Source organism: Talpa occidentalis, unplaced genomic scaffold (assembly GCF_014898055.3).
Source record: "Talpa occidentalis isolate TD23 unplaced genomic scaffold, MPIMG_talOcc4v2.1 talOcc4.11, whole genome shotgun sequence".
Lineage (NCBI taxonomy): Eukaryota > Metazoa > Chordata > Mammalia > Eulipotyphla > Talpidae > Talpa > Talpa occidentalis.
Genome location: NW_023601104.1, coordinates 72,013,305 through 72,036,417, shown reverse-complemented (window position 1 = coordinate 72,036,417; position 23,113 = coordinate 72,013,305). Strand labels below are relative to the sequence as shown.

The window sequence follows — 23,113 nt, the reverse complement described above, 5'->3', positions numbered from 1 at the left end:
GAAGCGCGGGAGGGTGAGAGAATTCACCAGACCCAGAGCGGGGAGCAGAGCAGGCAGAAGGACCGAAGTACACTGCTGAGGGGAGCAGCGGGCGGCAGGAGAGGTCTGCGCGCCATGTGGGATCCTCCTCTGGTGGCCGGGAAGCAGCCGGGGATCGAACCGGCGCCGCAGAGGCCGCGGGCAGCTTCGCAACCCAGCGCTCAACCGCTGCGCCACCGGGGTGGCCCTCTTAAGCCTCTTTAATCAAATCTTTGAACTCATTTTTGTTTATGTCTTACAGCCTCTGAACAGTCACTGCTAGGGCCAGCTGATCCTCATTCTGTGCTGTTGTTCAGATCAGAGCCTATGATTTCATTTCCATAGTTGATATGTCAATGGGGCTATGTCACCTCAAGCACAGACTTCTGTAGCCACCTCATAGCTGGTTTCCCTGGCTCCGTCCTCTCTCCTGTCCAACCCCATTTATGCAGGGCAGTTAGAATCATTGTCCTCCAGCAGATTGTGAGTGAGGTGTTGCTTTACTTAAGAACATCCAGGTTCTTCTTTACCTGAAGTAGAAAGTTCAAATTTCGTAAACTGTTGTTCAAATTCTTTGCTCTAGGTCAGTTAACTGCTGCTCACCCTCACCCCTAAAACAGGCATACATGTACCCACATATGCCACATGTATATACACACATGCACATTTGCCAGTTTCCTCTTGAGGGGCTTTGAGCAAACTCTGTTTCCATCCCTGCCATTCCAAAAGCATTCTCATCTTCAAACCTTGGATCAAAACCAACCTTATTAAAAAAGAGGAACTTTTTACTTAAACTGGTCTGTGATCATTTTTCTTTCCCTTTAATATATAAAGACCCTGTTTTATTTTTTTTAAACTATAGGGTGATTACTTTTATATCTTTCAAATATTTTTATTACACAAAAATATATATTTAGTGTAGAAAAGATTAGCAAAGGAGATAAACTAGAGCATTGTTTATGTCCCATATAGATATTTTAATGCCTATAGGACTGTGTTTGTAAGTATAAATATTAAAATGTTATCCATAACATTGCAATCTTGGAACATATTCCACTTAGGATGTACGATTAATATTTTCACATCAGTAAACATGCAGATTATTATTTTCAGGTTTATAAGGTCCTTCTTTATATCATTGTACCCCCAATCCAGTTACCCAGCATCTCAGCATCCAACTTCAATCACTTTTAAAATCAATTTTATGTCTTAGTCAACCCTAGCTAGTTTTTATTTTTTAATTTTTTTAATATTTTTTATTTATTTGTTTATTTATATTTATACAAGCACTGGGTACAGTCAGAAGTGCGGGAGGGTGAGAGAATTCACCAGAGCGGGATGCAGAGCAGGCAAAAGGACCAAAGTACACTGCTGAGGGGAGCAGCAGGTGGCAGGAGAGGTCTGCGCGCCATGCGGGACCCTCCTCCAGTGGCCGGGGAGCAGCCGGGGATCGAACCAGCGCTGCAGAGGCTGCGGGCAGCTTTGCAACCCAGCACTCAACCGCTGCGCCACCGGGGAGGCCCCCTAGCTAGTTTTTAAATCCTTAAAAGCATGGGAACTATGTTCTAGATGATCATAATCCCAATATAATTAAAAGTTGTTTGGTTTAAAGGAAAAATTCTTCCCCAAACTCTTTAAGCAGGAAGAGCAGAATCCATGCTACCCACATCATTTATGGTGTGCCCAGAGCTTCTTCCCCTGTTTGAGGCTTTATAATGGATTGGCATCTGTGTCCCTGAGGTTTGTCAGGTCATAGGTGTTAAGTATTGCTCACAGGGTTGCCTAAGCTCCAGCTGCCCAACAGGGAGAATAGAGAAATCCCAAGGCGTAGGCTTGGGAAGGGCTGAACATTAAATGATTGTTTTTTAGGGCCAGGCTAGGAGTGGTCTATGGTGGTTTTCCCCCACTTGTCCTCCTGACCCCTGACTTTACTAGTAGCTGAAGGCTATGCACTTAATCAGTGATTCTTTTCCCGTAGGCCTGTGAGCTTTATATCCTATTTTCCTTCACCACACCTATTATTTCTTACCATAAACTCACATATATGTTCATTGTAGAAATTTTAGAAAACCTAAAAATGTCACAGTCTTACCCAACACCCAACTTTAGCTTTTTCTATGGATTAGGTCTATAAAACTAGTATCATACATGCATGTGGTTTTATAATCGGAGTTTTTTCCTTTAAATATTGTATCCTTTCTTGACATTGAAAGTTCTTCTACAACTTTATCCATATTCTCATAAGGCTACCAAAATTATTAAATAATCCCCTGTTGGTGAATATTTAGTTGGTTATTTTCTATTCTTGAGAACAGGTTTTTAACAGAGAAAAAAAGGAAGCATAAAGTATTCAAAAAAAATTATAGGAAGTCATAGCAATTAAAAATAGATGGGCTCAGAGCTGGGCAATTAAAGTTGCAAAGATAAGACATTTCAGTTTTACCATTTGGCTTCAGAACAGGTTCTTATTTTTAAAACAGCCCTGCTGAGGACTTTTAATGGCAAACCCTGGAATGCCCATGACATCAGGAGGTAAAGCAGGTACCAGAATAGGCAAGGCCAGTGCTCACATGCAGTTGCCAGAGGGAGGAGGGGAGTTACAGAACCCAGAGGAAGCCTGGAGAAGGGGTAACACTTCTCCCGTTGTAGGGGATAGTCAGGGGGCATGATCTCAGAGAGCAGCTGTATAGTGGTCTGGGCAGCCAGGGTTTTGTCCCAGGGGATGTAAATTACGCTATGTGATTTTTGTCTGGTGAAAAGTCTCTGAGGCTGAGGCACACAGAAAAGAACTGAGCCATCTTGGAGAAGGGGAGAAGAAAAATAGTTTTAACATTTTGGGCCTCCCAGGTAGCCCAGGGTTAAGTCTCAGCGCTACCACCTCAATGTCCTGAGTTTGATCCCAGCCAGGGAGCTAATAACATGGCACAGCAGACCTCTGCTGTTTCACCCACTGCTCCCCTCAGCAGTGTATTTCAGTAGATCTGCCTGTTGTGCCCCACACTCTGTCTATGGTAAATCCTCTCACACATAACCCCACCTCTGGCCAGTTAAATTTAACCCCAGTTCTTGTATGCAAAAATCACTAAAATCTTAAAAAAAAATAGTTTAGCATTTTCTTTAGAAAAAGAAAAATGTGTATTTCTGTAGTGAATAAGTGGTATATATACCCAAAGATAGAGAAGAGCAAATACGTTTTACTCCCAACTCAGTCCTGCATACACCCAGATCTTTCCTATTACCAATCTTATTAGATGTTCATGTATCATTCCAGGAATATTTTATGTATACATTAGCAAGTGGTCTGTGTTTTTCCCAGTCTTTTTGAAAATTATACATCCAACATAACTTGAAAATTATATTATTACATAAGTATACATAGTACCTAAATTACATTAATACATAAACAGCCCCCTCATTATTTTTTTAGAGCAATATAGTATTTCATTGTGCAGGCGTATAATTTTAATATCAGTTGGTGGACATTTATGTTGTTTCCAATCTTTTGCTCTTCAAAACATTCTATGAGCAATCTTACACATGGATTGTTTTGCAAATACATGAGCTTATCTGTAGGATGAATTCCTGAAAATGGAATCACTGGGTCCAAAAGTGTGTATGTTTATATATCTAATGGGTCTTGCCAAATTGCCTTTTATATCCTCTCTGGCAACATATGACCGAACGCTTTCCCCCACATTCTTGCCAACACAGAACTTTATCAGACTTTTCAATCTTTGCCCATCTGATAAGTGATAATAAAGTGCCTTGGTTACTTTCATTTTACTTTTCGGCTTTTCAGATGAAAAATTTCAAGTGTACAAAAGGTAAAAATAAGACTATCATGATCATAACCTAGATTTAGCAACTGTTAACATTTTATCATATTTGCCCATTTCATGGATTGAAGTATTTTTAAAGTAAATTGAAATTCAGCATAACATTTTTTTTTATTATTTTTTTTTAAGATTTATTTATTATTTATACAAGCACTGGGTACAGTCAGAAGCACGGGAGGGTGAGAGAATTCACCAGAGCCAGAGCGGGGAGCAGAGCAGGCAAGGACCGAAGTACACTGCTGAGGGGAGCAGCGGGCGGCAGGAGAGGTCTGCGCGCCATGTGGGACCCTCCTCCGGTGGCCGGGGAGCAGCCGGGGATCGAACCGGCGCTGCAGAGGCCGCGGGCAGCTTTGCAACCCAGCACTCAACCGCTGCGCCACCGGGGAGGCCCTCAGCATAACATTTTACCCCTAGTACTTAGTATGTATCTTTTCTAAACAAGAACATTTCACAGCTGACCATATTGCCATCATTACATCTAATAAAATTAGTAATAATTCCCAAATATAGTCTAGTACCCACTTAATATTCATATTTCCCCACTATTCTCAAAATAGTCTTTTATAATTAGTTTGTTCAAACTAAGTAAAGTCCATATGTTAGATTTAGAAATGGGCACACTTTTAATTTGTACTTGTATGATGAATAGATGAGAGACTTAGGTTGATTTTTTTTCTGTTAACCGTTTACATTGTCATGTGTATTTGCTATTGGATTGTTGGATCTTTTCCTTATTAATTATAGTTGTTCTTTACGTGCTTGGTAAATAAACCCTTTGTAATATGAGTTACAAATCTCTTTCTTCATGTTTGACTTTGCTTATGGTAGTTAATCCCATAAAAAAATAGGTTAGCGTAGTTGAACTTTCACTTTTTTGTAGCGTTTATGCCATATTTAGAAATGCTTTGCCTACACTAACATCATCAAAAATATTTTACCATGATTGACTTTGGGGCTTTATTATCATTTCATTTTTCACATTTCCATTTTTTCACCCAAGTAAAATTTATCCTGTCTGAAATATGAATTTAACTTAATTTTTCCTGGGTCACTATCTAGTTTTGTCAACAACCTTTATCCAAGAATCTATCTTGAAATGCCACCTTTATCAGATATTAAATGCTTATATGTACTTGGGATTATTTGTGTTGTGTTGATATGTCTATCCACATGCTAGTACTACACAGTTCAATTATTATAACTTTATACTGTGCTTTAATATTTGATTGGAAGAACCTGGGAAGTAGGTATTTTTGTCTTTCCAACAAATTTTCTAATCACTTGCCTAGTTCCCCTGAATTTAAATTGCAGAATATAAATGAACTTAAAATAATATTAAATATATAGATTCCTTTAGGGTAAATTGATGTCTGAGGTTTCCTATTCAAGAAAATGGGTGTGCCGTGTTCAAATCTTTTGTGCCTTGGGAGTCTTTATAGTTTTCTTGATAAAGATTTTGCATACCTCTTTTTAAATTTGAGCTGAAACAGTTTATCTTTTTATTATCTTTGGGAGCCTTATAAATTCCTATTTCTAGAAATGATCCTGCTATACCCTCAATGGTTCCCTTTTGCCTCTGGAATTAAATCTAAACTTCCCAATCTTCCATTCAAGGCTTTCCATGTTAAGTTTAAAACCTCTTTCCACACATTTGCTTCTTATTTGTAGCTACTCAGCAGCCCCTGAACAGGTTTCATCCTTTTATGCCTCTTTGCTTAAGTGCACTCCATCTCCCTGGCTCTCTCCTCTTCTGCTGTCCAAAGTGGTTTTCCTCATGAGGTCCCCCTTGAATACTCTAATTAGAAACGATCTCTCTCCACTTTAGTCTCTGACCATTTATTCTCTGCCATCTATTTGGTAACTAATGCAGTATTACCTCATGACAGCTTTTGCATTATTAAAATGAGCTGCCCTTCATCCCCTGTGTGGTCTCAAAATGAACTTGGGTTTGTGTCTTGTTTCCTCAACTACATGGTGAGACCCTTGGTGAATGTGAGCCTGCCTGGTGTTCCTGACAGCATTTTAGGACAGCCACACTACTAGAAGTGATGACAACAGTGATTGTTAGCTTTCATGTCAGCTTTCTGGGTGCCAGGTCCTGTTTTAAGCACTTCTTGTGAGTGAACTCATTTATATATGAATAAATATTGAGTATTTTGGTGGCATGGGTTTATTTGAAGTGTATTTTCACAAGTATTTTCTGAGACTCAGTGGCTTTGAGTCAGGTGGTGCTGGTAGACTTGCCCCCTTTTCTGCACTGATAGGGCTAGGGTTCAGGAAATTAAGTCTGGTCCCTGTCAGGGCCTTGCTGAAGCCTCCTTTCACAGTGGGTTCCTGCAGGCTTGCTCAGTCTCCAGGGGACAGCAGGCCCAATGCCTGGCCACCCTCTGGCCTATCCCTACCACTAGATTCCCAGCCCAACTGGCTCCTGGCCACCCACCTCTCCTGCACTTGGGAGGCTCTGGATGAGCTCCTGGCCTATACTGGGGGTGAGTATACTGAGCAGGTTGGTGTGGGGCAGCTGGAGCAAAGAAGCTAATGGGAATTAATCCCCACCCCTGGGCCTTTTTTCTCCATATGATCATCATTAGCCTCTCACGATCTTTCCATGTCTCAACATTATAAAGTGTATCAGGGTGCTGGGGATTCTGGACAGATTCACCCCGACCTATAAGTAACAGGCAGCCAAGACACTCCAATATTTTGGAGTCCTGGAAGCATCATTTGTGTGTTGAAAATGGGAGATTTAAGGGTAATTTCTAATACCTCTGCACCAATCTATAACCCAGGCAAGCAGCCGGAATTAAATTCCCTGTTCCCAGCTGGAAGCATGCTGTACCCTTTGTCAAGCACAAATGTCTCAGTACCCATGTAATGAAATTTTTGGATTCTTAAAGACAGAAAAGAAAAAAGGACTTTAACTTTTTGAAATAATTACATCTGAAAGGCCTAAAAAATTCAGCCCCTGGCTTAGTTTCACAGCCAATTTGAAGCGCTAACCAGTCACACAGCAGGTCTCATTTCTAGGGAAAAGCGCCTTAGAACTGTGACCCATCCGTTTAATCTAAACATGCCCCAGACTACATGCAATAGCTTTCTGTCCAGAAGACCAGCAAAGCTTCAGTTACATTTTACAGAACCTGTCCTTGAAATCAGGAAAGTGGTTTAATTTGCTGCCAACCAAAGAGTCAGGGAGCTTGCTTTCTCCTCTGAAACATTGCCCAGAATGAATGGATGCCACTTGAATTATATATTTAAGTAAGATTTGCATCATCAGGAGTAGTATTTTTCCTCTTCTTGGAAATCTTATTTTGTTGGCTTCCATGGAGTTCTTTGTCTATGACTACGAAGTACACCACGCATTTAACAGAGCGATCTGCCTCAGGGCTCAGAGAGAGAAGCTGTCTGCCCTGTCCCTGAATTCCCCACCTCCACTCAGAGCTTGGAACCTAATGGTTGTACAGTCAAGATTTGCTGAATGAATGAATATGTGAGTAAAGAATCTGAGTTCCTAACACTAAAATAGCCATGCTGCAGGAAGGAATTTGATGCTGTGAGTCTCAGAAACTGCCTGGATTATACCCTAGAGGCCTTGCTGGCTGGGCTCCTCTTTTTGTTGTTGTTAAATCAGATATTTCATAATTGAAGAAGCCAGCCCTTCCACAGTCTGGGCTCAGCTGAGAGCACATTGAGCCTGCTCCCACAGCACTGATGTTCCCTCTAGGCTGGGCCCCTCTGAGTCTGCTCCACATGTGGCCCACCCCCATGTGTTCCCCAGGGCTCCTCCAGGCCCAGCCACACTGCCAGGTCAGCTTCTGCTGGAATCTTGAACCAAGTGCCCAGAAGTCTATTGCCACAAACTGTTGACTAAACCAAATGGAACAAATGTGCATCCTTCTCTCTGTTCTTCCTTTGTTTCTGTCTTTTCTGCTACTCTTCTCACTCTCTCTTCCCTTCCCCATTGCTTGCCCTTTTCTCTGTGCTATTCTAGCCTTCTGTCATCTCGCCAGCATTTTGTTCAAGCTTCGCAACCTAACTGGACAGGTTACCAGAATTTATTTGTACAGAGGTGCTAGAAGGTCACTGACCTGAGCTGGTACCACATGGCCCAGAACCCTGCCTCTGCTGATGCTGATTATGGGGGGGGGGGTCCCTGGGGGAGGAGGGTGTGGTTTGTTTGGGGGAGGAGGCAGGATATCATGTCAGCTTCCCAGGTCTGAAGATGGACATCCCCTGCCTGCCTTCTGGGGGTGAGAAAGACAGCAAAACATGGTGGCTAGCCCCCAGCCCAGCCTTCATTATGCCTAACCCCACATACGCCACACTTTCTGCTTCCTTGCTCATCATGCCCTCTACTTACCAAGAGCTCCCCGAGGGCAGGCAGTGATGCCTTTATGTACCATCAGCATAGGAAAGGCCCGCCACAAATAGGAGCTGAATAGGCAGCAGCTACAACACTGCGCCTGCACGTGTCTGTGTCAGGAGGCAGGCCTCAGAGGGGTGGAGGCATGAACAGGACTTCCCTGGTCTCAAGGAGCCTGCGTGCCATCTTGCAGGAGAGACAGACTTTCAGTTGTTGGGTACAAAGAGAGACATAAGAAATGCCAATGCAGGGGCATCAGGCACACAAGGAGAGACTTGACCTAGGTGAGGTGTCAGGAGAAGCACCCTTTACCCTGACTCCTAGGACTAGTAAGATTAGATGAAGGGAGTGGGGTAAGGTAAGTGGAGAGACCATTCTAGGCAGAGGGAATATGTGGTGGGTGTATTTGTGAACTCAGCATTAAAATCGGAGCTCACTGGCACAGGAAAACATGGCTGAATGAGGGGTGTCTTGAAGCGGTGTGTAGAAAGTTAATGGGAGAAGTCTTCTCAATGTCCCAGCCCCAAAGGCACATGGATCCATGTTGCAGAAGGCTGCTCTAGGATCACAGTGCTCCCGGGAAGGGGATGCGATGGATCCATCAACCACCTCTGCCAGGGATGGGTGAGGGACCCTGGAATTAAGGTCAAACCATTTGGCCCCGTGTCACATTTTGCACTGACCCCTCCAACCTCAGGCACCTCACTCAGGGCTCTTCTCCCCTCCCAGATGAACGGGAAGTTGTTCAGAAAAAGACCTTCACGAAATGGGTGAATTCACACCTGGCGCGGGTGTCCTGCCGAATCACCGACCTCTACAAGGACCTGCGCGATGGGCGGATGCTCATCAAGCTGCTGGAGGTGCTCTCTGGAGAGATGCTGGTAAAGCCCCTCTGTGCCGTGGCCCTTTTCCCCGAGCCATCGGCCCCTGTTTTGGAAAGACATGTCCCAAGAGTATCTCCAGTGCGCACAGCCTTCCACGGTTTCTCTCTATTCTTTGGGAGGTTTCAGTGCATAGTGGTGCGAGGCCTCCCTGCAGTTGACTGGGTTATTCAACCTCTTCCAGAATTTTTTGCCCCCTCCTGGGTATTCCCACCCCTTCATGCTTCTCCCAGCAGCCACTCAGAGACCTTGACTTCTCCGCTTGGGGCTGAGCCTCTGTAAACTGTCTGCAGAAGTCACACCCTCACCCTCCTGGGGCTAAGACAGGGTTCCGTTAGCCAGCTGGAAGAAAGTATAGAGGACTATTTGCTGTGATCCATCACACCTACAAGTGGAAGTTCATTACAGGCCCTTTTAGTTGTAACCTACCACAGTAGTATTGCCCCAGGGAGAAGTGGTGGAGGGTCTTGATTTGCTCAGTTACTTCCTTTGTGAGTGGAGGCCTATCAGATCTTTGTCTTTCCCTTCATTGTAAAGTGAAAGAAATGACACCTGACCTGGAGGAAATACCCTAAGATCCTTGGGGTTTGAATGAAGGTACCACATTCTTCCGTTGCCTTTTCAACTCCAGGATCACATTCTGCCTCTTCCCTGCATTGAAATCCACTAGAGCAAGTGCCCACTGAGATGGTGCAGTAACTCATCAGTGATGGGTGCCTGGAGTTTGGGCTGAGGCCCTGCAGGGGTGGGAAGGGTGGTGGTTAGATGGCAGGGAGAATCTGTTGTCAATCACCAACCAGTTGTCAGTTGTTTTAGAACTATGCCTGGCACACAATAAGTGTGCAATGAATTATCCGTTGGGTTAGTATTTGAAAGTTACTTATTGCCCACTCAGAAGGTTTTATTCAGACCTGGGAGTGTGCCCGAGGCAGCCTGGTGCTGGAGAGAGGGGAACTTCTGAGCTTGCTGTGAGGATGGGGTTGTAAGCATCAGAATGAGTGTGGGAGCAAGAGTTTTGTGTGGAGGGTGGACGCTGATGACCACTTGGTCCAGGACCTCATGGTTCCCCATGCCCACGGGACCTCTGCTGTTCCCCAGCCAAAGCCAACAAAGGGGAAGATGCGCATCCACTGCCTGGAGAACGTGGACAAGGCCCTGCAGTTCCTCAAGGAGCAGCGTGTACACCTGGAGAACATGGGCTCCCACGACATTGTGGACGGCAACCACCGCCTGGTCCTTGGCCTCATCTGGACCATCATCCTGCGCTTCCAGGTGTGTCCTGGGGGGCAAAGGGAGGCGGGGGAGCCTCTCAGGGCCAGACAGAGCTGGGAGTCTTATAAAAGGGCAAGTGAAACATGAGTGTATATGCACTTTCTGGGAGGCTAGAGGCCTGTCAGAGGGACAGTGCTTGTAGGAGAGTGACCATCCCGTGTCACCAAGTTGCTGGCTCTCAGGTGAGCCATTCGGTCAGAAGTATAGTCTTTTCAGGGTGAAGATAGAAATTATTGGCTGGGCTGAGATGTGGCCAGAAGACGTTTTTGGTCCTCTGTCCCCCAAATGTATAAATTTTCGGTTTTTGAAATAGTTTGATTTAGACATTGCAAAAACTATACAGAAGAACTGCTTTCATCTTTTTCCAGAAATTTTTCTTTCCCCACCCTGAAATTCAAGGTACAGATTTTTTGGTGAGGAAATTTGGAAGGAAGGAAAGCAGGCCCTTTCAGTTTGGGGAGGGGAAGACAGGGAGGAAATAACACAACTGAAACTCTTATCCAAGGAAGCTCATCCAAGGTGTCCAGTCTCACTGTCGTGGGTGCGTAAGATTAAGCAGTAATAATAGCAGGGCTGGGGAGAATGAAAAGACAAGGGGAGCTACTAGCCAAAACTCAATACCTTCTAACAAAATATAATACCTCCCCTCCTGGGAGGAATCAGGGTGACTTGTCATGCATTTTCGGCATTTTATTAGCGTCATCAGATTTGAGCTCTCTGGTCTGACATGAAGAAACTGTCCCTGCGCCGCTGCAACTGACTAAGCAGGGGGCAACAAGCCCCCTGACCTCGGGGCTTCAGGGTGTGGTGTTGCTGCAGCACTGGCTTCAGAGGGATGGCTACAGAGGAGGAGAAAGGGAGCCTCCCAGAGAAAGCAAATCTAATTCCTCTCCCTCTTTATCCTGTGCCCTCAGATTCAGGATATTGTTGTCCAAACTCAGGAAGGCCGTGAGACGCGCTCAGCCAAGGACGCATTGCTGTTATGGTGTCAAATGAAGACGGCAGGGTATGCTGGGAAGCAGTGGCTACCACATCCTCGTCATTCCCCTGTGGCCCTCAAGCACTGCTGTCCCCAAGGGACACAGATGTCGTCACCTGAACTGTAGCAGCTTAGGTGTAATTGATGCCAAGTCTGCCTGACCTGATTCTTCAAGGTCCTGAACACAGACTTCTCTAAGTTGCTTGGGTTAGACTGTGGGGTGCCCTGGGGAATGTGAGGCTCTTGTGCGCATCTCTTCGTGTGGCTCAATGGCTGCTCTGATGTGGAAGTGGCTTGAGAAGGCACAGGTGCATTCCTTTGCTGGTGTCTTGGCCCTCAGTTCATATGCTTGTTTGCGACTCCAGAAGAACTTTTTTCTCATTTCTTGATATTTCTCTTGGGTGCAGCTACCCCCATGTCAATGTCACCAACTTCACCTCCAGCTGGAAGGATGGCCTGGCCTTTAATGCCCTGATACATAAGCACCGGTAAGAGGAGGGAGAGGGCTGTGGGCAGAACCCCTGGCAACTGCCCCAGCTTAGCAGGGATGTCCCCACCCCAGTTCCTTCTCCATTCACCCTCAGCATTGCAGCTTCCCTGACATTCCCGTCATGCCCCTGACCCCCTTCCTACATGGTGCTCACAGCTGCCCCTCCCTCTATTGCTTGTGGGGCTGCCTTCAGCACCTGCACAGTGTCCACTTCATGCGGGGCTGCCCTATTGGTGAGAATGCCATGGCCACCCCCTTTAATCATCTGGCTTCATCCCCAGCCCCGACCTGATTGATTTTGATAAACTGAAGGACTCCAATGCCCGGCACAACCTGGAGCACGCATTCGACGTGGCTGAGCGTCAGCTGGGCATCATCCCGCTCCTCGACCCCGAAGGTGAGCCAGCACTCGCTTCAGCCAGCCCCTCAGTGCAACATGGGAGGTGGTGCTCGGGGCATTGTCAGACTGCTGGGACACCAAGAGAGTTCAGGCCACGTACCAGGCAAACTGGGGGCTCAGGAAGGGCCCCCTGGGCCTGCTCTTCATATCCACCTTGGTTGCCAATATCTCACCTGGCCCATTTAAGGATCATGTTGGAATCGCCTTTTTCCTCCTCCTTCGGTGGTCCTAATATGGATTTCATCTTCTTGCTAAATCACAGACCATTACTCTTCCTTTCTCTCCCACTGGTTGTCATTTGGTGCCTGTAGTACTGACTTCTGGTTTGGTCCTGAGAGCAAACTCTCCCCACTTGCAGATGTCTTCACAGAGAACCCAGATGAGAAATCCATTATTACCTATGTGGTAGCGTTTTACCACTACTTCTCCAAGATGAAGGTGCTGGCGGTGGAGGGCAAGCGTGTCGGCAAGGTACTGAGCTGTTTGAACCAGGGAGTCAGCTCATTTTCCTGTCTGCCATACCCAGACCTTGACTGAGACACCCTAAGAGCTTCATGTCTGAGCCCCAGCTGTGGTTGGGGTGCAGATCATCGCCCATCAGTTTCCTCCAAAACCACCCATTGCCAAGGTGATGGCTCCCAAACTGAATTCCAAAGCAGGTTGATGGTCTGTCCTAAAAGAGGTCACAGCCTCAGCTCTGAGCCTGCCTTCCACTTGCAGACCTATGTCTCATGACCAAGACGGGCTTCATTTGGTTGATTTATTGTGACCTTCAGGCCTCTTAGGCTCCCATGTCTGCAAGGAAATCACCCTGTTGTACAGATTCTTGAGCCAGATTTCTTTCCCTGCCGGATTCTTAGCTACTTAAGGATAGGGACCACTTCTCTGTCATCTTTGTGCACCTGGCTTTTAGCAAAGAAAGTGCTTGGAAGCCCTCCTTCTCTAATACACTTTTGTAAATAGACAAGACCTTGACCCTTCTAGTGGCTGATGGGCTAGGACCTGGGGGCAAACAGGAGCTGCTCCTGAACCAGGCAGGGCCAACTCCCTGTGTTGTAACCAGCAACTAAGGGGAACTTTTCCCACTTCCAGCCCATTCCTCTGCTTTAAAATAATCTTGGTCTTGGGCAACAAAACCAATATAGAACACCCCAGGGTTTGAGAGGAGGGTGAGTCCCATTTCAGGGGCACCATGACTGTGGGCCCCATTGGTGGCCTCTTTGGTATTGTTGCCCATCTATGAGAAAAACTAATGAGGCAATTCCCTAGGTGATCGACCATGCCATTGAGACTGAGAAGATGATTGAAAAGTACAGTGGGCTGGCCTCGGATCTGCTCACCTGGATCGAGCAGACTATCACCGTCCTGAATAGCCGCAAGTTTGCCAACTCACTGGCTGGGGTCCAGCAGCAACTGCAGGCCTTCAGCACCTACCGCACTGTGGAGAAGCCTCCCAAGTAAGGGCCGTGGCTCGGGAGGGCGGTGGTCTCAGTGGCTGGAACAGTGATTGCCAAAGGTAGAGCCAGGTGCTGGGCCTCGTGAAGTGCATCCTCAAGGTCAGAGAACATCAATATGTCACCTGCTTCATCTGCTGCTTGCCTTCCTGGTCTCAAGCCATCAGCCTATAGGAAACAGGCATTGATGAGTAATCCTGACTCATACTCAGAGAAAATACTTTCCCACATCCCTAAAGGGGGCAGGAGTGAAGGTTTAGGCTTCAGAGACTCTTCAGAGAACTTGTGCTGGAAAGTTCCTCTCTCATCTATGCACAGAGCTGTGGGGTTGTTTTCTGGTACCAGCCTCTGCATTTCAGCCCCAGATCTCTCTGGGTGGGGCCTGTCGATCATCAAGTCCATCCTTCTTACTCTGCTGTCTGTCACTGCTCATCCGCAGAGCACCTCGCTTGCTTCTCGGGACCTCTGCCCCACGCAGTGTATGTATGAAGGGCCCATATGCATGTGCACACACACACATGCAACCATGCACATGCACACAGGGGACGTTCCAGCTCACCAGCCTTAGTTGGCCAGCTCTCCGCAAATGACTTCTAGCTCATCATTGGTACCCTCTGTCCTGTTCCTCCCCTCCCCACCTCCCACACTCTTCATTCATGACTCTCAAACAAGGAAAGGTGAGACTCAGAGTCTAGAATGTAAAATAAACAAGTATCTGATTTCTGATCTGACACTAACCCACTTTTAAAGTCCTGAATTCATTATAGATAGCATCCCCTGTGAATCTGCTAGCCACTATACAGGTGATATCTCGTGGCTGTGTAGATAGTTCTCAGGGGCAAAGCACAGGCTCCTGAAGTGCCCTTTAGCAGTCAGGTGGACCAGGCTGGCTTCGGGGCAGTGGAGGAGGGACCTTGCTAACCACTGATCCTCCATTGCCATGTGGAGGTTGTAGAAGTGGGTAGAGATTTGGCTGCCTGCTGAAATGTGAAAGAGCCCTGTCACCTGGAGCTTGGACCTGGCCCTGCACACCCTTCCCGCTGCCAGTTTCAAAGCCCAGCCTTTCCTCCCCTCTCCGGAGCATCTGACCTCTGGCTTGTCTGGAGTGCTGGCTCATCACAACTCAGGTGGTAGTTGTTTTCACTTGCAAGATGTGCTTACATGGGTAATGCTGCTTCTAAGGTTTTATCAATTCACTCAATAAAAAACTAAAAAACTACTCCAATATCTTCATCATATGCAAAACAGGGAAAAGTTTCTCTGTATGGATTGATAAAACTTGCCGTCTACAGGAATTGTCAAAATACCCCGGTTAGCCATTCCCCTGTAGAAGCAAATGTTAGATTAGCAAATGCTGAGATAGCTGTTTTGTTTTCTCTGGTTTGTATCATAAAGACTTGGCTCCGACTAGATCTCAGTAAGTATGTTAGCTACATTAACAGGTTAATAGTAGTATCCATCTCCTATCCATCCTCTTTACTTTTTCTTTGTGTTTAAGAGAAATATGCTTCATTATTCAAGCTTCACGCTGCCAGGGCTCCAGGTTGGCTTCAGCAAAAAATTTGGCCATTGGGGATCTCAACACTAATCTACCTATTTCTGTGTTCTTGACAGGTTTCAGGAGAAAGGAAATCTGGAAGTCCTGCTTTTTACCATCCAGTCCCGAATGAGAGCCAACAACCAGAAAGTGTACACGCCCCATGATGGGAAACTAGTGTCTGACATCAACCGGGTACAGCAGCATTTTCCATTGCACCTTGCCAATGGGTTGACAGAGTTCCTGACGTGGGCACAAGAGATCGTCACTTGTCAGGGTTAAACCAAGCCCCTTTCCTTGGTGGTCTTGATGACATATGCTAGCTATTGGGATGCTGTCTAAACCTAGTTCTAAGAGGTCACACTCCACTCACTATCCATCAATTCAGCCTTCTTTTCAGACACTCAAGTCTATTTTTCAGGCTAGTTTGGTTTTGATTATTGTTGTTATTATTATTAAAGATTTTATTTATTTTTGCATAGAAGAACTGGGGTGTAGGCCAGAGGTGTGGGGGTTGAGAGGATTCACCAAAGACAGAGTGGGGATGAGAACAGGTGGATCTACTGAAATACGCTGCTGAAGGGAGCAGCGGGTGAGACAGGAGAGGTCTGCTGCACCATTGGGGTTAGCTCCCTGGCCAGGGATCTAACTCATATTGTCATGGTGATCGTGCTGAGATTTAACCACTAGGCCACCAGAGAGGCCCCAGAGCTAGTTATATATGATATTATAGAAGTTTGGAGTCTTACCACCTGGAATTCTAATAGGCTAGTCCGTAAGAATTTTCTGAGTGTCCACAGTGACAAACACCATTCTGTTAGATCAAGAACCTGAGGCAGGTTTAGGGGAAATTGGGAGGGCACGACCAGTGCTCCCTGAACCTGGGGTTGGCCTGGATAGGAAAGCCGAAAGATTGCCGCTGATCTTTGATCGTCCACCACCTCACCTCAGAACACGAGGCTCTGCCCCAGGTTCCTGAAATCACTCAAGATTGACAAGACAAAGCCCCCAAAGCTGGGTGTTTCTCTTGTGCCAAGAATTCTCCCTGTCCCTTGTGCAGGCCTGGGAAAGCCTGGAAGAAGCAGAGTATCGGCGGGAGCTAGCCCTGAGAAATGAGCTCATTCGGCAGGAGAAGCTGGAGCAGTTGGCCCGGCGCTTTGACCGAAAAGCCGCCATGAGAGAGACGTGGCTCAATGAAAATCAACGCCTTGTGGCCCAGGTAGTAGGGGACCCCCTTCAGGGAGACAGGGGAGAGGAAGCTGACCTCTTGGCTGCAGCAGGAGAGGTCTCTCCCCATACTCACTGTCTGCCCCCTGAGATCAGGTGCATTAAGAGTCATCTGCGGAAGCAATGCTCCAGGGTTTTATTAAGTCTCACTTTTAGGGAAGAGTCTCACAATCCCAAAATGCCCCTGAAAGTTGTCTTATGTGACAGCTAATGCTGGTGACAGCTAATGAGCCAGTGACAGCTAATGCTGGTCATCAAGGTGTCTGGTGAAAACAGGCCTGGGCTCTAGGACCATGTCATATTTCACTAGCTTAAAATTGACCCCAGGGCTGATTTCTCTGCTAGAGCATCTGTTCCTTCTCACTTGGAGCTTGGAACCAATTAAATTCTGCCCAGAAAAGGGAAAGCACGGATTCTGAGAGCACTGGAGAGTGTGTGTGTACCTCAATAGCTTGGAGCCGAGCCTTCTGTTTACAGCTCATGGCTTCCAAGGAAGCACAGGTGTTCCTGCCCAGAACTGGGTGGGGCCACTTGGGGGAGGGTGACGGGTACAGGCAGGCCACAAAAGGGCTCTGTTAGTAATATGCACACAGCCTTACCCACACATATGGCACAGTCAGTAAAACCTCGAACTGCTTTTCAAGGTTCTTGCGAGACATTTATTCTCTGGAACTTGGCTCCGATCAGATTGGCTGAAAAAGACAGCAGAACTGACTGCTTGGGGACCGGCTTTCCCTTCCAGCAGTTGTTATGAAGGGACTTGCTTTTTCTGTGCATTTGGGGACTCGCCAGGGGAAGCCTGACCGAGCTGTCTGTTTCTCCACCGCGGAACAGGATAACTTCGGGTATGACCTGGCAGCTGTGGAGGCCGCCAAAAAGAAGCACGAAGCCATCGAGACGGACACGGCCGCCTATGAGGAGCGGGTGAGAGCCCTGGAGGACCTGGCCCAGGAGCTGGAGAAGGAGAACTACCACGACCAGAAGCGTATCACAGCCCGCAAGGACAACATCCTGCGCCTGTGGAACTACCTGCAGGAGCTGCTGAGGGCGCGGCGCCAGAGACTGGAGACGACCCTGGCGCTTCAGAAGCTCTTCCAGGATATGCTGCACAGCATTGACTGGATGGACGAGATCAAGGTGGGCCCCAGGGACCACTTGTGCCCCACTCTGCCCTCTGCCCAGCCCCCAGATCAGACCTCATGAGGGCCCTGTAGTTAGACACCTCTAAGTCAATCCCATCTCTAATTCAGAATGAACAGACTGCTTGGCTTATTCTGTTCTAGATGAGTTACCAGCCCAGGTCACTGTATCCCCAGTAATCAAGAAATCCTGGGTTCATAGTAGCACAGGTGCCAACCTGCAGGGCATAGAAGAGACAGGTATTAACCAGTAGTTTGAAGAATCAGGCTCTGAGTGTAATCATGATTTGACTCCACTTAAGTGTCCAGACACCTCTTCCCCTTAGGAGAAGGGCAACCAAGAGTCTGAATCCTGACTCTCCTCTTCCTCTACCACAGTGGCTTCCAACTGAGGACGCACATCAGACTGACCATGGAGCTTTCTAAAAACATGCCCTAAACCCAAACAGATGCAGGCGATCGAGTGTGGGACTCAGGAGTCCATGAGTGATTCTGACGGGCTCTCCCAGTGGGAACACCTGCTCTGTAATTTCTTCCAAGCTGAGCAGCAGCCATTTCCAGCTGCGTCTGACTCCCCCTGGCCCAGATGCATGGACAGTGCCTGCAGGGAGAGGTCTCTTCATCTCTCCTCATTTCTTCTACCCTGTCTGCCCTCCCTTTTTGCCAGGCTCATATCTTGTCTGCTGAGTTTGGGAAGCACTTGTTGGAAGTCGAGGACTTGCTCCAGAAGCACAAGTTGATGGAGGCTGACATTGCCATCCAAGGGGACAAAGTGAAGGCCATTACCGCGGCTACTTTGCAGTTCACTGAGGGGAAAGGTGAGGCCAAGAATGTCTCCCTGTTGAGGCCTCTGAAGTCAGAGCCCCATCCTCTGGCTAGCACTCCACCACCCAGCTTGGATAAATCTCTTAGTTTTAGAATTCTGCTTCTTTCCTTGACTGATGAGGCAAGAAAGGCGCTTGAAGGGTAGCAAAACTCTCCAAGGAGCAGGCAACTGTTTTGGTCAGCTATAATCGGAATGTGTTTATAAGCACCAGTAAGGCATCATCCTGCTTTCATTCTCTGTGCCAGCCCAAGTTACAGTAGAGGCAATTTAGGTTTCTAGCCTCAGGTGTTAAATGGGAGACTCTGTGGCCTCGAAGAATCAATCATCTTGAAATGTATGTCTTGGATTTTTAAAAAAATAATTTCACATTGTGCTTTTCTACTAAGAGCTCACCCATCTTTTAACCTCCCTTATTCCTGAAGTTTTAGTGGGGATAATTTTAAAGAATTTGGCCTGCCCACTGAGCAACTGGGACCCCCTATATCCAACCCCCAAACCCTAGTGATATAGCAGGTTGAGATTGAATGGTTTGAGCCTGACAACTAATCAGAAGCTTGCTTGGAAATGAAGCCCTTACCCTTTTTGTGCCCCTTCCCCCTGCCATTCCTCCCAGGATATCAGCCTTGTGACCCCCAGGTCATCCAGGACCGTGTCAGTCACCTGCAGCAGTGCTTCGAGGAGCTGAGCAACATGGCAGCTGGGCGGAAGGCCCAGCTGGAGCAGTCCAAGCGGCTCTGGAAGTTCTTCTGGGAGATGGATGAGGCCGAGAGCTGGATCAAGGAGAAGGAGCAGATCTACTCCTCGCTGGATTATGGCAAGGACCTGACCAGCGTACTCATCTTGCAGCGCAAGCACAAGGCCTTTGAGGACGAGCTCCGAGGGCTGGACGCCCACCTGCAGCAGATCTTTCAGGAGGCCGAGGCCATGGTTGCCCGCAAGCAGTTTGGACACCCACAGATCGAGGCGCGAATCAAGGAGGTGTCTGCCCAGTGGGACCAGCTCAAGGAGCTGGCTGCCTTTCGCAAGAAGAACCTCCAGGATGCTGAGAACTTCTTCCAGTTCCAGGGTGATGCGGACGACTTGAAAGCCTGGCTACAAGATGCCCATCGGCTGCTCTCAGGGGAGGACGTTGGGCAGGATGAAGGGGCCACACGGGCCCTGGGGAAGAAGCACAAGGACTTCCTGAAGGAGCTGGAGGAGAGCCGTGGGGTGATGGAGCATCTGGAAAATCAGGCCCAGGACTTCCCCCAGGAGTTTCGGGATTCTCCAGATGTGACCAATCGTCTGCAGGCCCTCCGGGAGCTGTACCAGCAGGTGGTGGCGCAGGCAGACCTGCGTCGGCAGAGGCTGCAGGATGCCCTGGACCTGTACACAGTGTTTGGGGAGACGGATGCCTGTGAGCTATGGATGGGTGAGAAGGAGAAGTGGCTGGCCCAGATGGAAATCCCAGACACACTGGAGGACCTGGAGGTCGTGCAGCACAGGTCAGAGCTGGCCCTTCTCTTCCTCTCTCCCTGCACCCCCTGTCTCCCAGCATCTGCCTCATATGGTAACAGCCTCTCAATCAACCAGGGTCTTTTTAAGAGGCCCTGGGATGCCCTCTATTGCAGAAGCCGGAAGTCACAAGCTCTGATCCAGCTCTGTGGCTTTGGGTGCTTCACCCCACAAATTTTCACAAACTGAAATGAAGGGGCCTCCGTAGATCAGTTCTGCAGTTACTTTTAAGCCATGCAGCTTTCGTTCAAATGAATTGTGTATATTCCTGACATACACAGAGGGAAGTGGGACTGAAGTGATTTAAGGAGGAAGTAGAGGCCAGGACCTCGCTAGCTCTAGTTCTGTCACCGCCCATAGAGACAGTTCTCGGTCTCTGCACCCCAGGGATTGCAGAGAACAGTTTGTAAACCGGCAGTCTACAAGGCCACTCTTATTTGTGGGGTTGAGAGCCCCTCAGCATTCTGGCATGGGGAAGCTACCCCCAGTCTGTGTGGCATCCCAGGATCCCAAGCATAGATCCAGGGAATTGAAGAGAAGCCACTCCCTGGGCATGCCATGGTGTCCCACTCTTCTCCTGGAAGGGTCAGCTGTCATAACTACAGCCCCCTCCCTCAGCAGCTCCCTTTCTCCTATCCAAGGACAGAGCACCTGGCTGGGAGCGTGTCCTTCAAGTCAAGGTGTCAGGCAGTGGCTCTAGGGGCTAAGAGCAGCAGTCGAGATCGTAGAGGCATGGTGGGTGTTCTCATGACAATTGACACCCTCTTCTACCTCCCAAAAATGCATACCTATTTCTTCCTCTATGCCTCTCTACTAAGCCAGAGGTCTAATGGTCAGTAACCATCTCTCTCCTCACCTGGTCTTGGAAATACTAAACTGTGAAATGGGATCCATGAACCAGGATGCACTGACATCTTTCTCTTTTTCACCACCACCCCGCTTTACCTGCCCAGGTGTATTTAGGAGGTGGACAGCGAAAGCAAGAGCTACACATTCTGGAAACTGAATGGCCCCTGGCCATGAAGTGGCTGCTGCTACCTCACTCATCCTCATTTTCTCTGTCATATCAGGTTTGACATCCTGGACCAGGAGATGAAGACTTTGAAGGCTCAGATTGATGGCGTGAATCAGGCTGCCAACAGCCTGGTAGAGAGTGGCCACCCGCGCAGTGGAGAAGTGAAGCAGTACCAGGACCACCTGAACACCAGGTGGGAAGGGCGAGGGCTGGAGCTGGGAGCATTTTCTCTTTGCACCTGAGACACCCTGGGGAATGAGGCCCAAAAGACAGGAGGCCTGCTATGTGATGCCAGGCTTGTGCCCTCAAAATCTTTCTCGGCCACTGTCTCCTTCTACACTGGATCTTTAGCAGCGAAGAGAAGGTTGTGTGTGGTGACCAGCCCATGGAGGGAGGGAGGGAGCTGTGTTCCTGGGGGCACGGGGGATAAGGGGATGTCCTGTGTGATGGAGGAGACATTCTGAGTGCACTGTAGTTAGAACTAGGCCATATGGTACCCAGGCCACATTTCCTTCTATGTTCTTAGGCAGGGAGAAGTGCTTTCTGAGAGCTCTTAAGTACTGTCCATAAAGGAAGGCCCCTGCTTGCACCACAATGCAGCATTGATAACGAGGCTGGCTTGAATGAAGAGGAGAATTAGCAGGCAGCCTTGAGCATGCTTTGTGGGCAGAACAAAAAGCAGCCCCTGAGGAGCCTTTGCAGATGGGGTGCTGGCTTTCTGTACAAGGCCTAATTGGGGGAGCTCTGAAGACAGCACACACCTGTGCCCCTTGTTTGTTACCTGGGGCCCTGCATACACCATGTCACAAGTTCACCACCTCCCCAGCTCTGGGCCTCTTTCCTTTGGTGCCTGAACCTTGCCCTGCCTGGCACAATCTGGACAGTATGGGAGGGGATGTTGGGGAAAAAGGGGTTAGTACAGTGGAGACCCTAGTGGTAGCCTATGGGAAGTGTAGTGGGTGGCTAGAATACTATGGAGTCAGTAAAAAGGGCTGATGGTCTTAGCATCCAAAGATGGGACTGCCATTCAGGAGCGTCCCCCCTAACTCTTCTGCAGAGAAGGAGGATGCCTCGTGTGCTCCTCTTTATATTTGGAGATGATGGGGCTGCACCTGTGAGAGACAGACAGGTAGCCCCGTCACCTACGCATCTGTGGTCTTAATGAGCCACACCTAAGTGGCATGCACCCAGGAACTTGCCGTGCTTAGGTGAGAAAAAGAGAACCCGAGGCTTTGGGGTTTTCAGTTTTGCATTAAATCTGAGGATTGAAAGCTTCCTGAGAAGTCACGTGGTCTAGCTGTGTCCCCCACAAAAGCTGTACCCCTGAACAAGCACTACCAGAGATGGGGAGCTCACCCCCTTCCCATGTGGCCCATCCCTTTGTTGCTTAGGAAGCTCAATCTCACATCGAGTGGAAATCTGCCGCCTTGAAATGTGTGCACACTTGAGAGCACAACTTCCTAGATTCTTTGTCCTTGTGACAGCTCTTCAAATATTTTAAAAAAACAACTGTCATTCTTCACCTCTACCCACAGTTCCACCTCCATCCTTCTTCCGTTCCCCCTACCAGTTGGCATTCTCCAACTACATAGTCCAAATCCTGCCTATCTTCAGGTCAGTCCCTATTGCTTCCATCCCAGTGTCCCAGATGCAAAACTCTCATTTCCTCGTTTGTACGGGATTAGAGCTTTGCATTCAGTCTTGCATTGTAATCACTTTTGTGCTAAAGAACCTTCCTAATAGAGTATAAACAAAGGAAGAGCTCTGCATTCACATGTTGCTCACAGTGTTTTGAGTAACTTGAGTTTAACCATCTGAGGTTCCCTGTTTGGAGTGTCCTTTTGATATCTACCCATTTGTTTTACCCTCTTATTATTCAGGTCTCAGCACCCACATTAGCTTCTTGGAGTAGCCCTCAATGACTGTCAGGCCCATCCAAAGAATCACATACCTCCCCCACCTAGCCCCTCTGCCTCTATTCTGTTACCTGATTTTTTTTTTTCATTGCACTTATCACCCCTTGATGGATTATAGTCTTACTTATTTGTCTGTGCTCGCTTTGCTTCATGCATTGCTGTATTCCCAGAGCCTCATCACTGCCTGGCACAGGGTACACGATCATTGTACCATAAATGGTTAATAAGTAAACAGACACATCTGAAATATCTTCTGCCAAGCTTGG

The 23,113-nt window shown here is 47.8% G+C and overlaps 1 protein-coding gene across 5 annotated transcripts in view; it reads left to right on the top strand.

Moving 5' to 3' along the window:
- Positions 1–23,113, top strand: part of SPTB (spectrin beta, erythrocytic) — a 157,364-nt gene that overhangs the window by 102,330 nt on the left and 31,921 nt on the right. For all 5 annotated transcript variants that reach the window (XM_037503503.2, XM_037503504.1, XM_037503507.1 and 2 more), the window contains 13 exons: positions 8,947–9,098; positions 10,197–10,370; positions 11,285–11,376; positions 11,757–11,837; positions 12,121–12,236; positions 12,598–12,710; positions 13,509–13,696; positions 15,308–15,425; positions 16,291–16,449; positions 17,292–17,594; positions 18,264–18,414; positions 19,036–19,906; positions 20,987–21,124. In XM_037503503.2, coding sequence (XP_037359400.1) covers positions 8,947–9,098; positions 10,197–10,370; positions 11,285–11,376; positions 11,757–11,837; positions 12,121–12,236; positions 12,598–12,710; positions 13,509–13,696; positions 15,308–15,425; positions 16,291–16,449; positions 17,292–17,594; positions 18,264–18,414; positions 19,036–19,906; positions 20,987–21,124 — 2,656 coding nt within the window. The remainder of the gene's footprint in view (positions 1–8,946; positions 9,099–10,196; positions 10,371–11,284; positions 11,377–11,756; positions 11,838–12,120; positions 12,237–12,597; positions 12,711–13,508; positions 13,697–15,307; positions 15,426–16,290; positions 16,450–17,291; positions 17,595–18,263; positions 18,415–19,035; positions 19,907–20,986; positions 21,125–23,113) is intronic.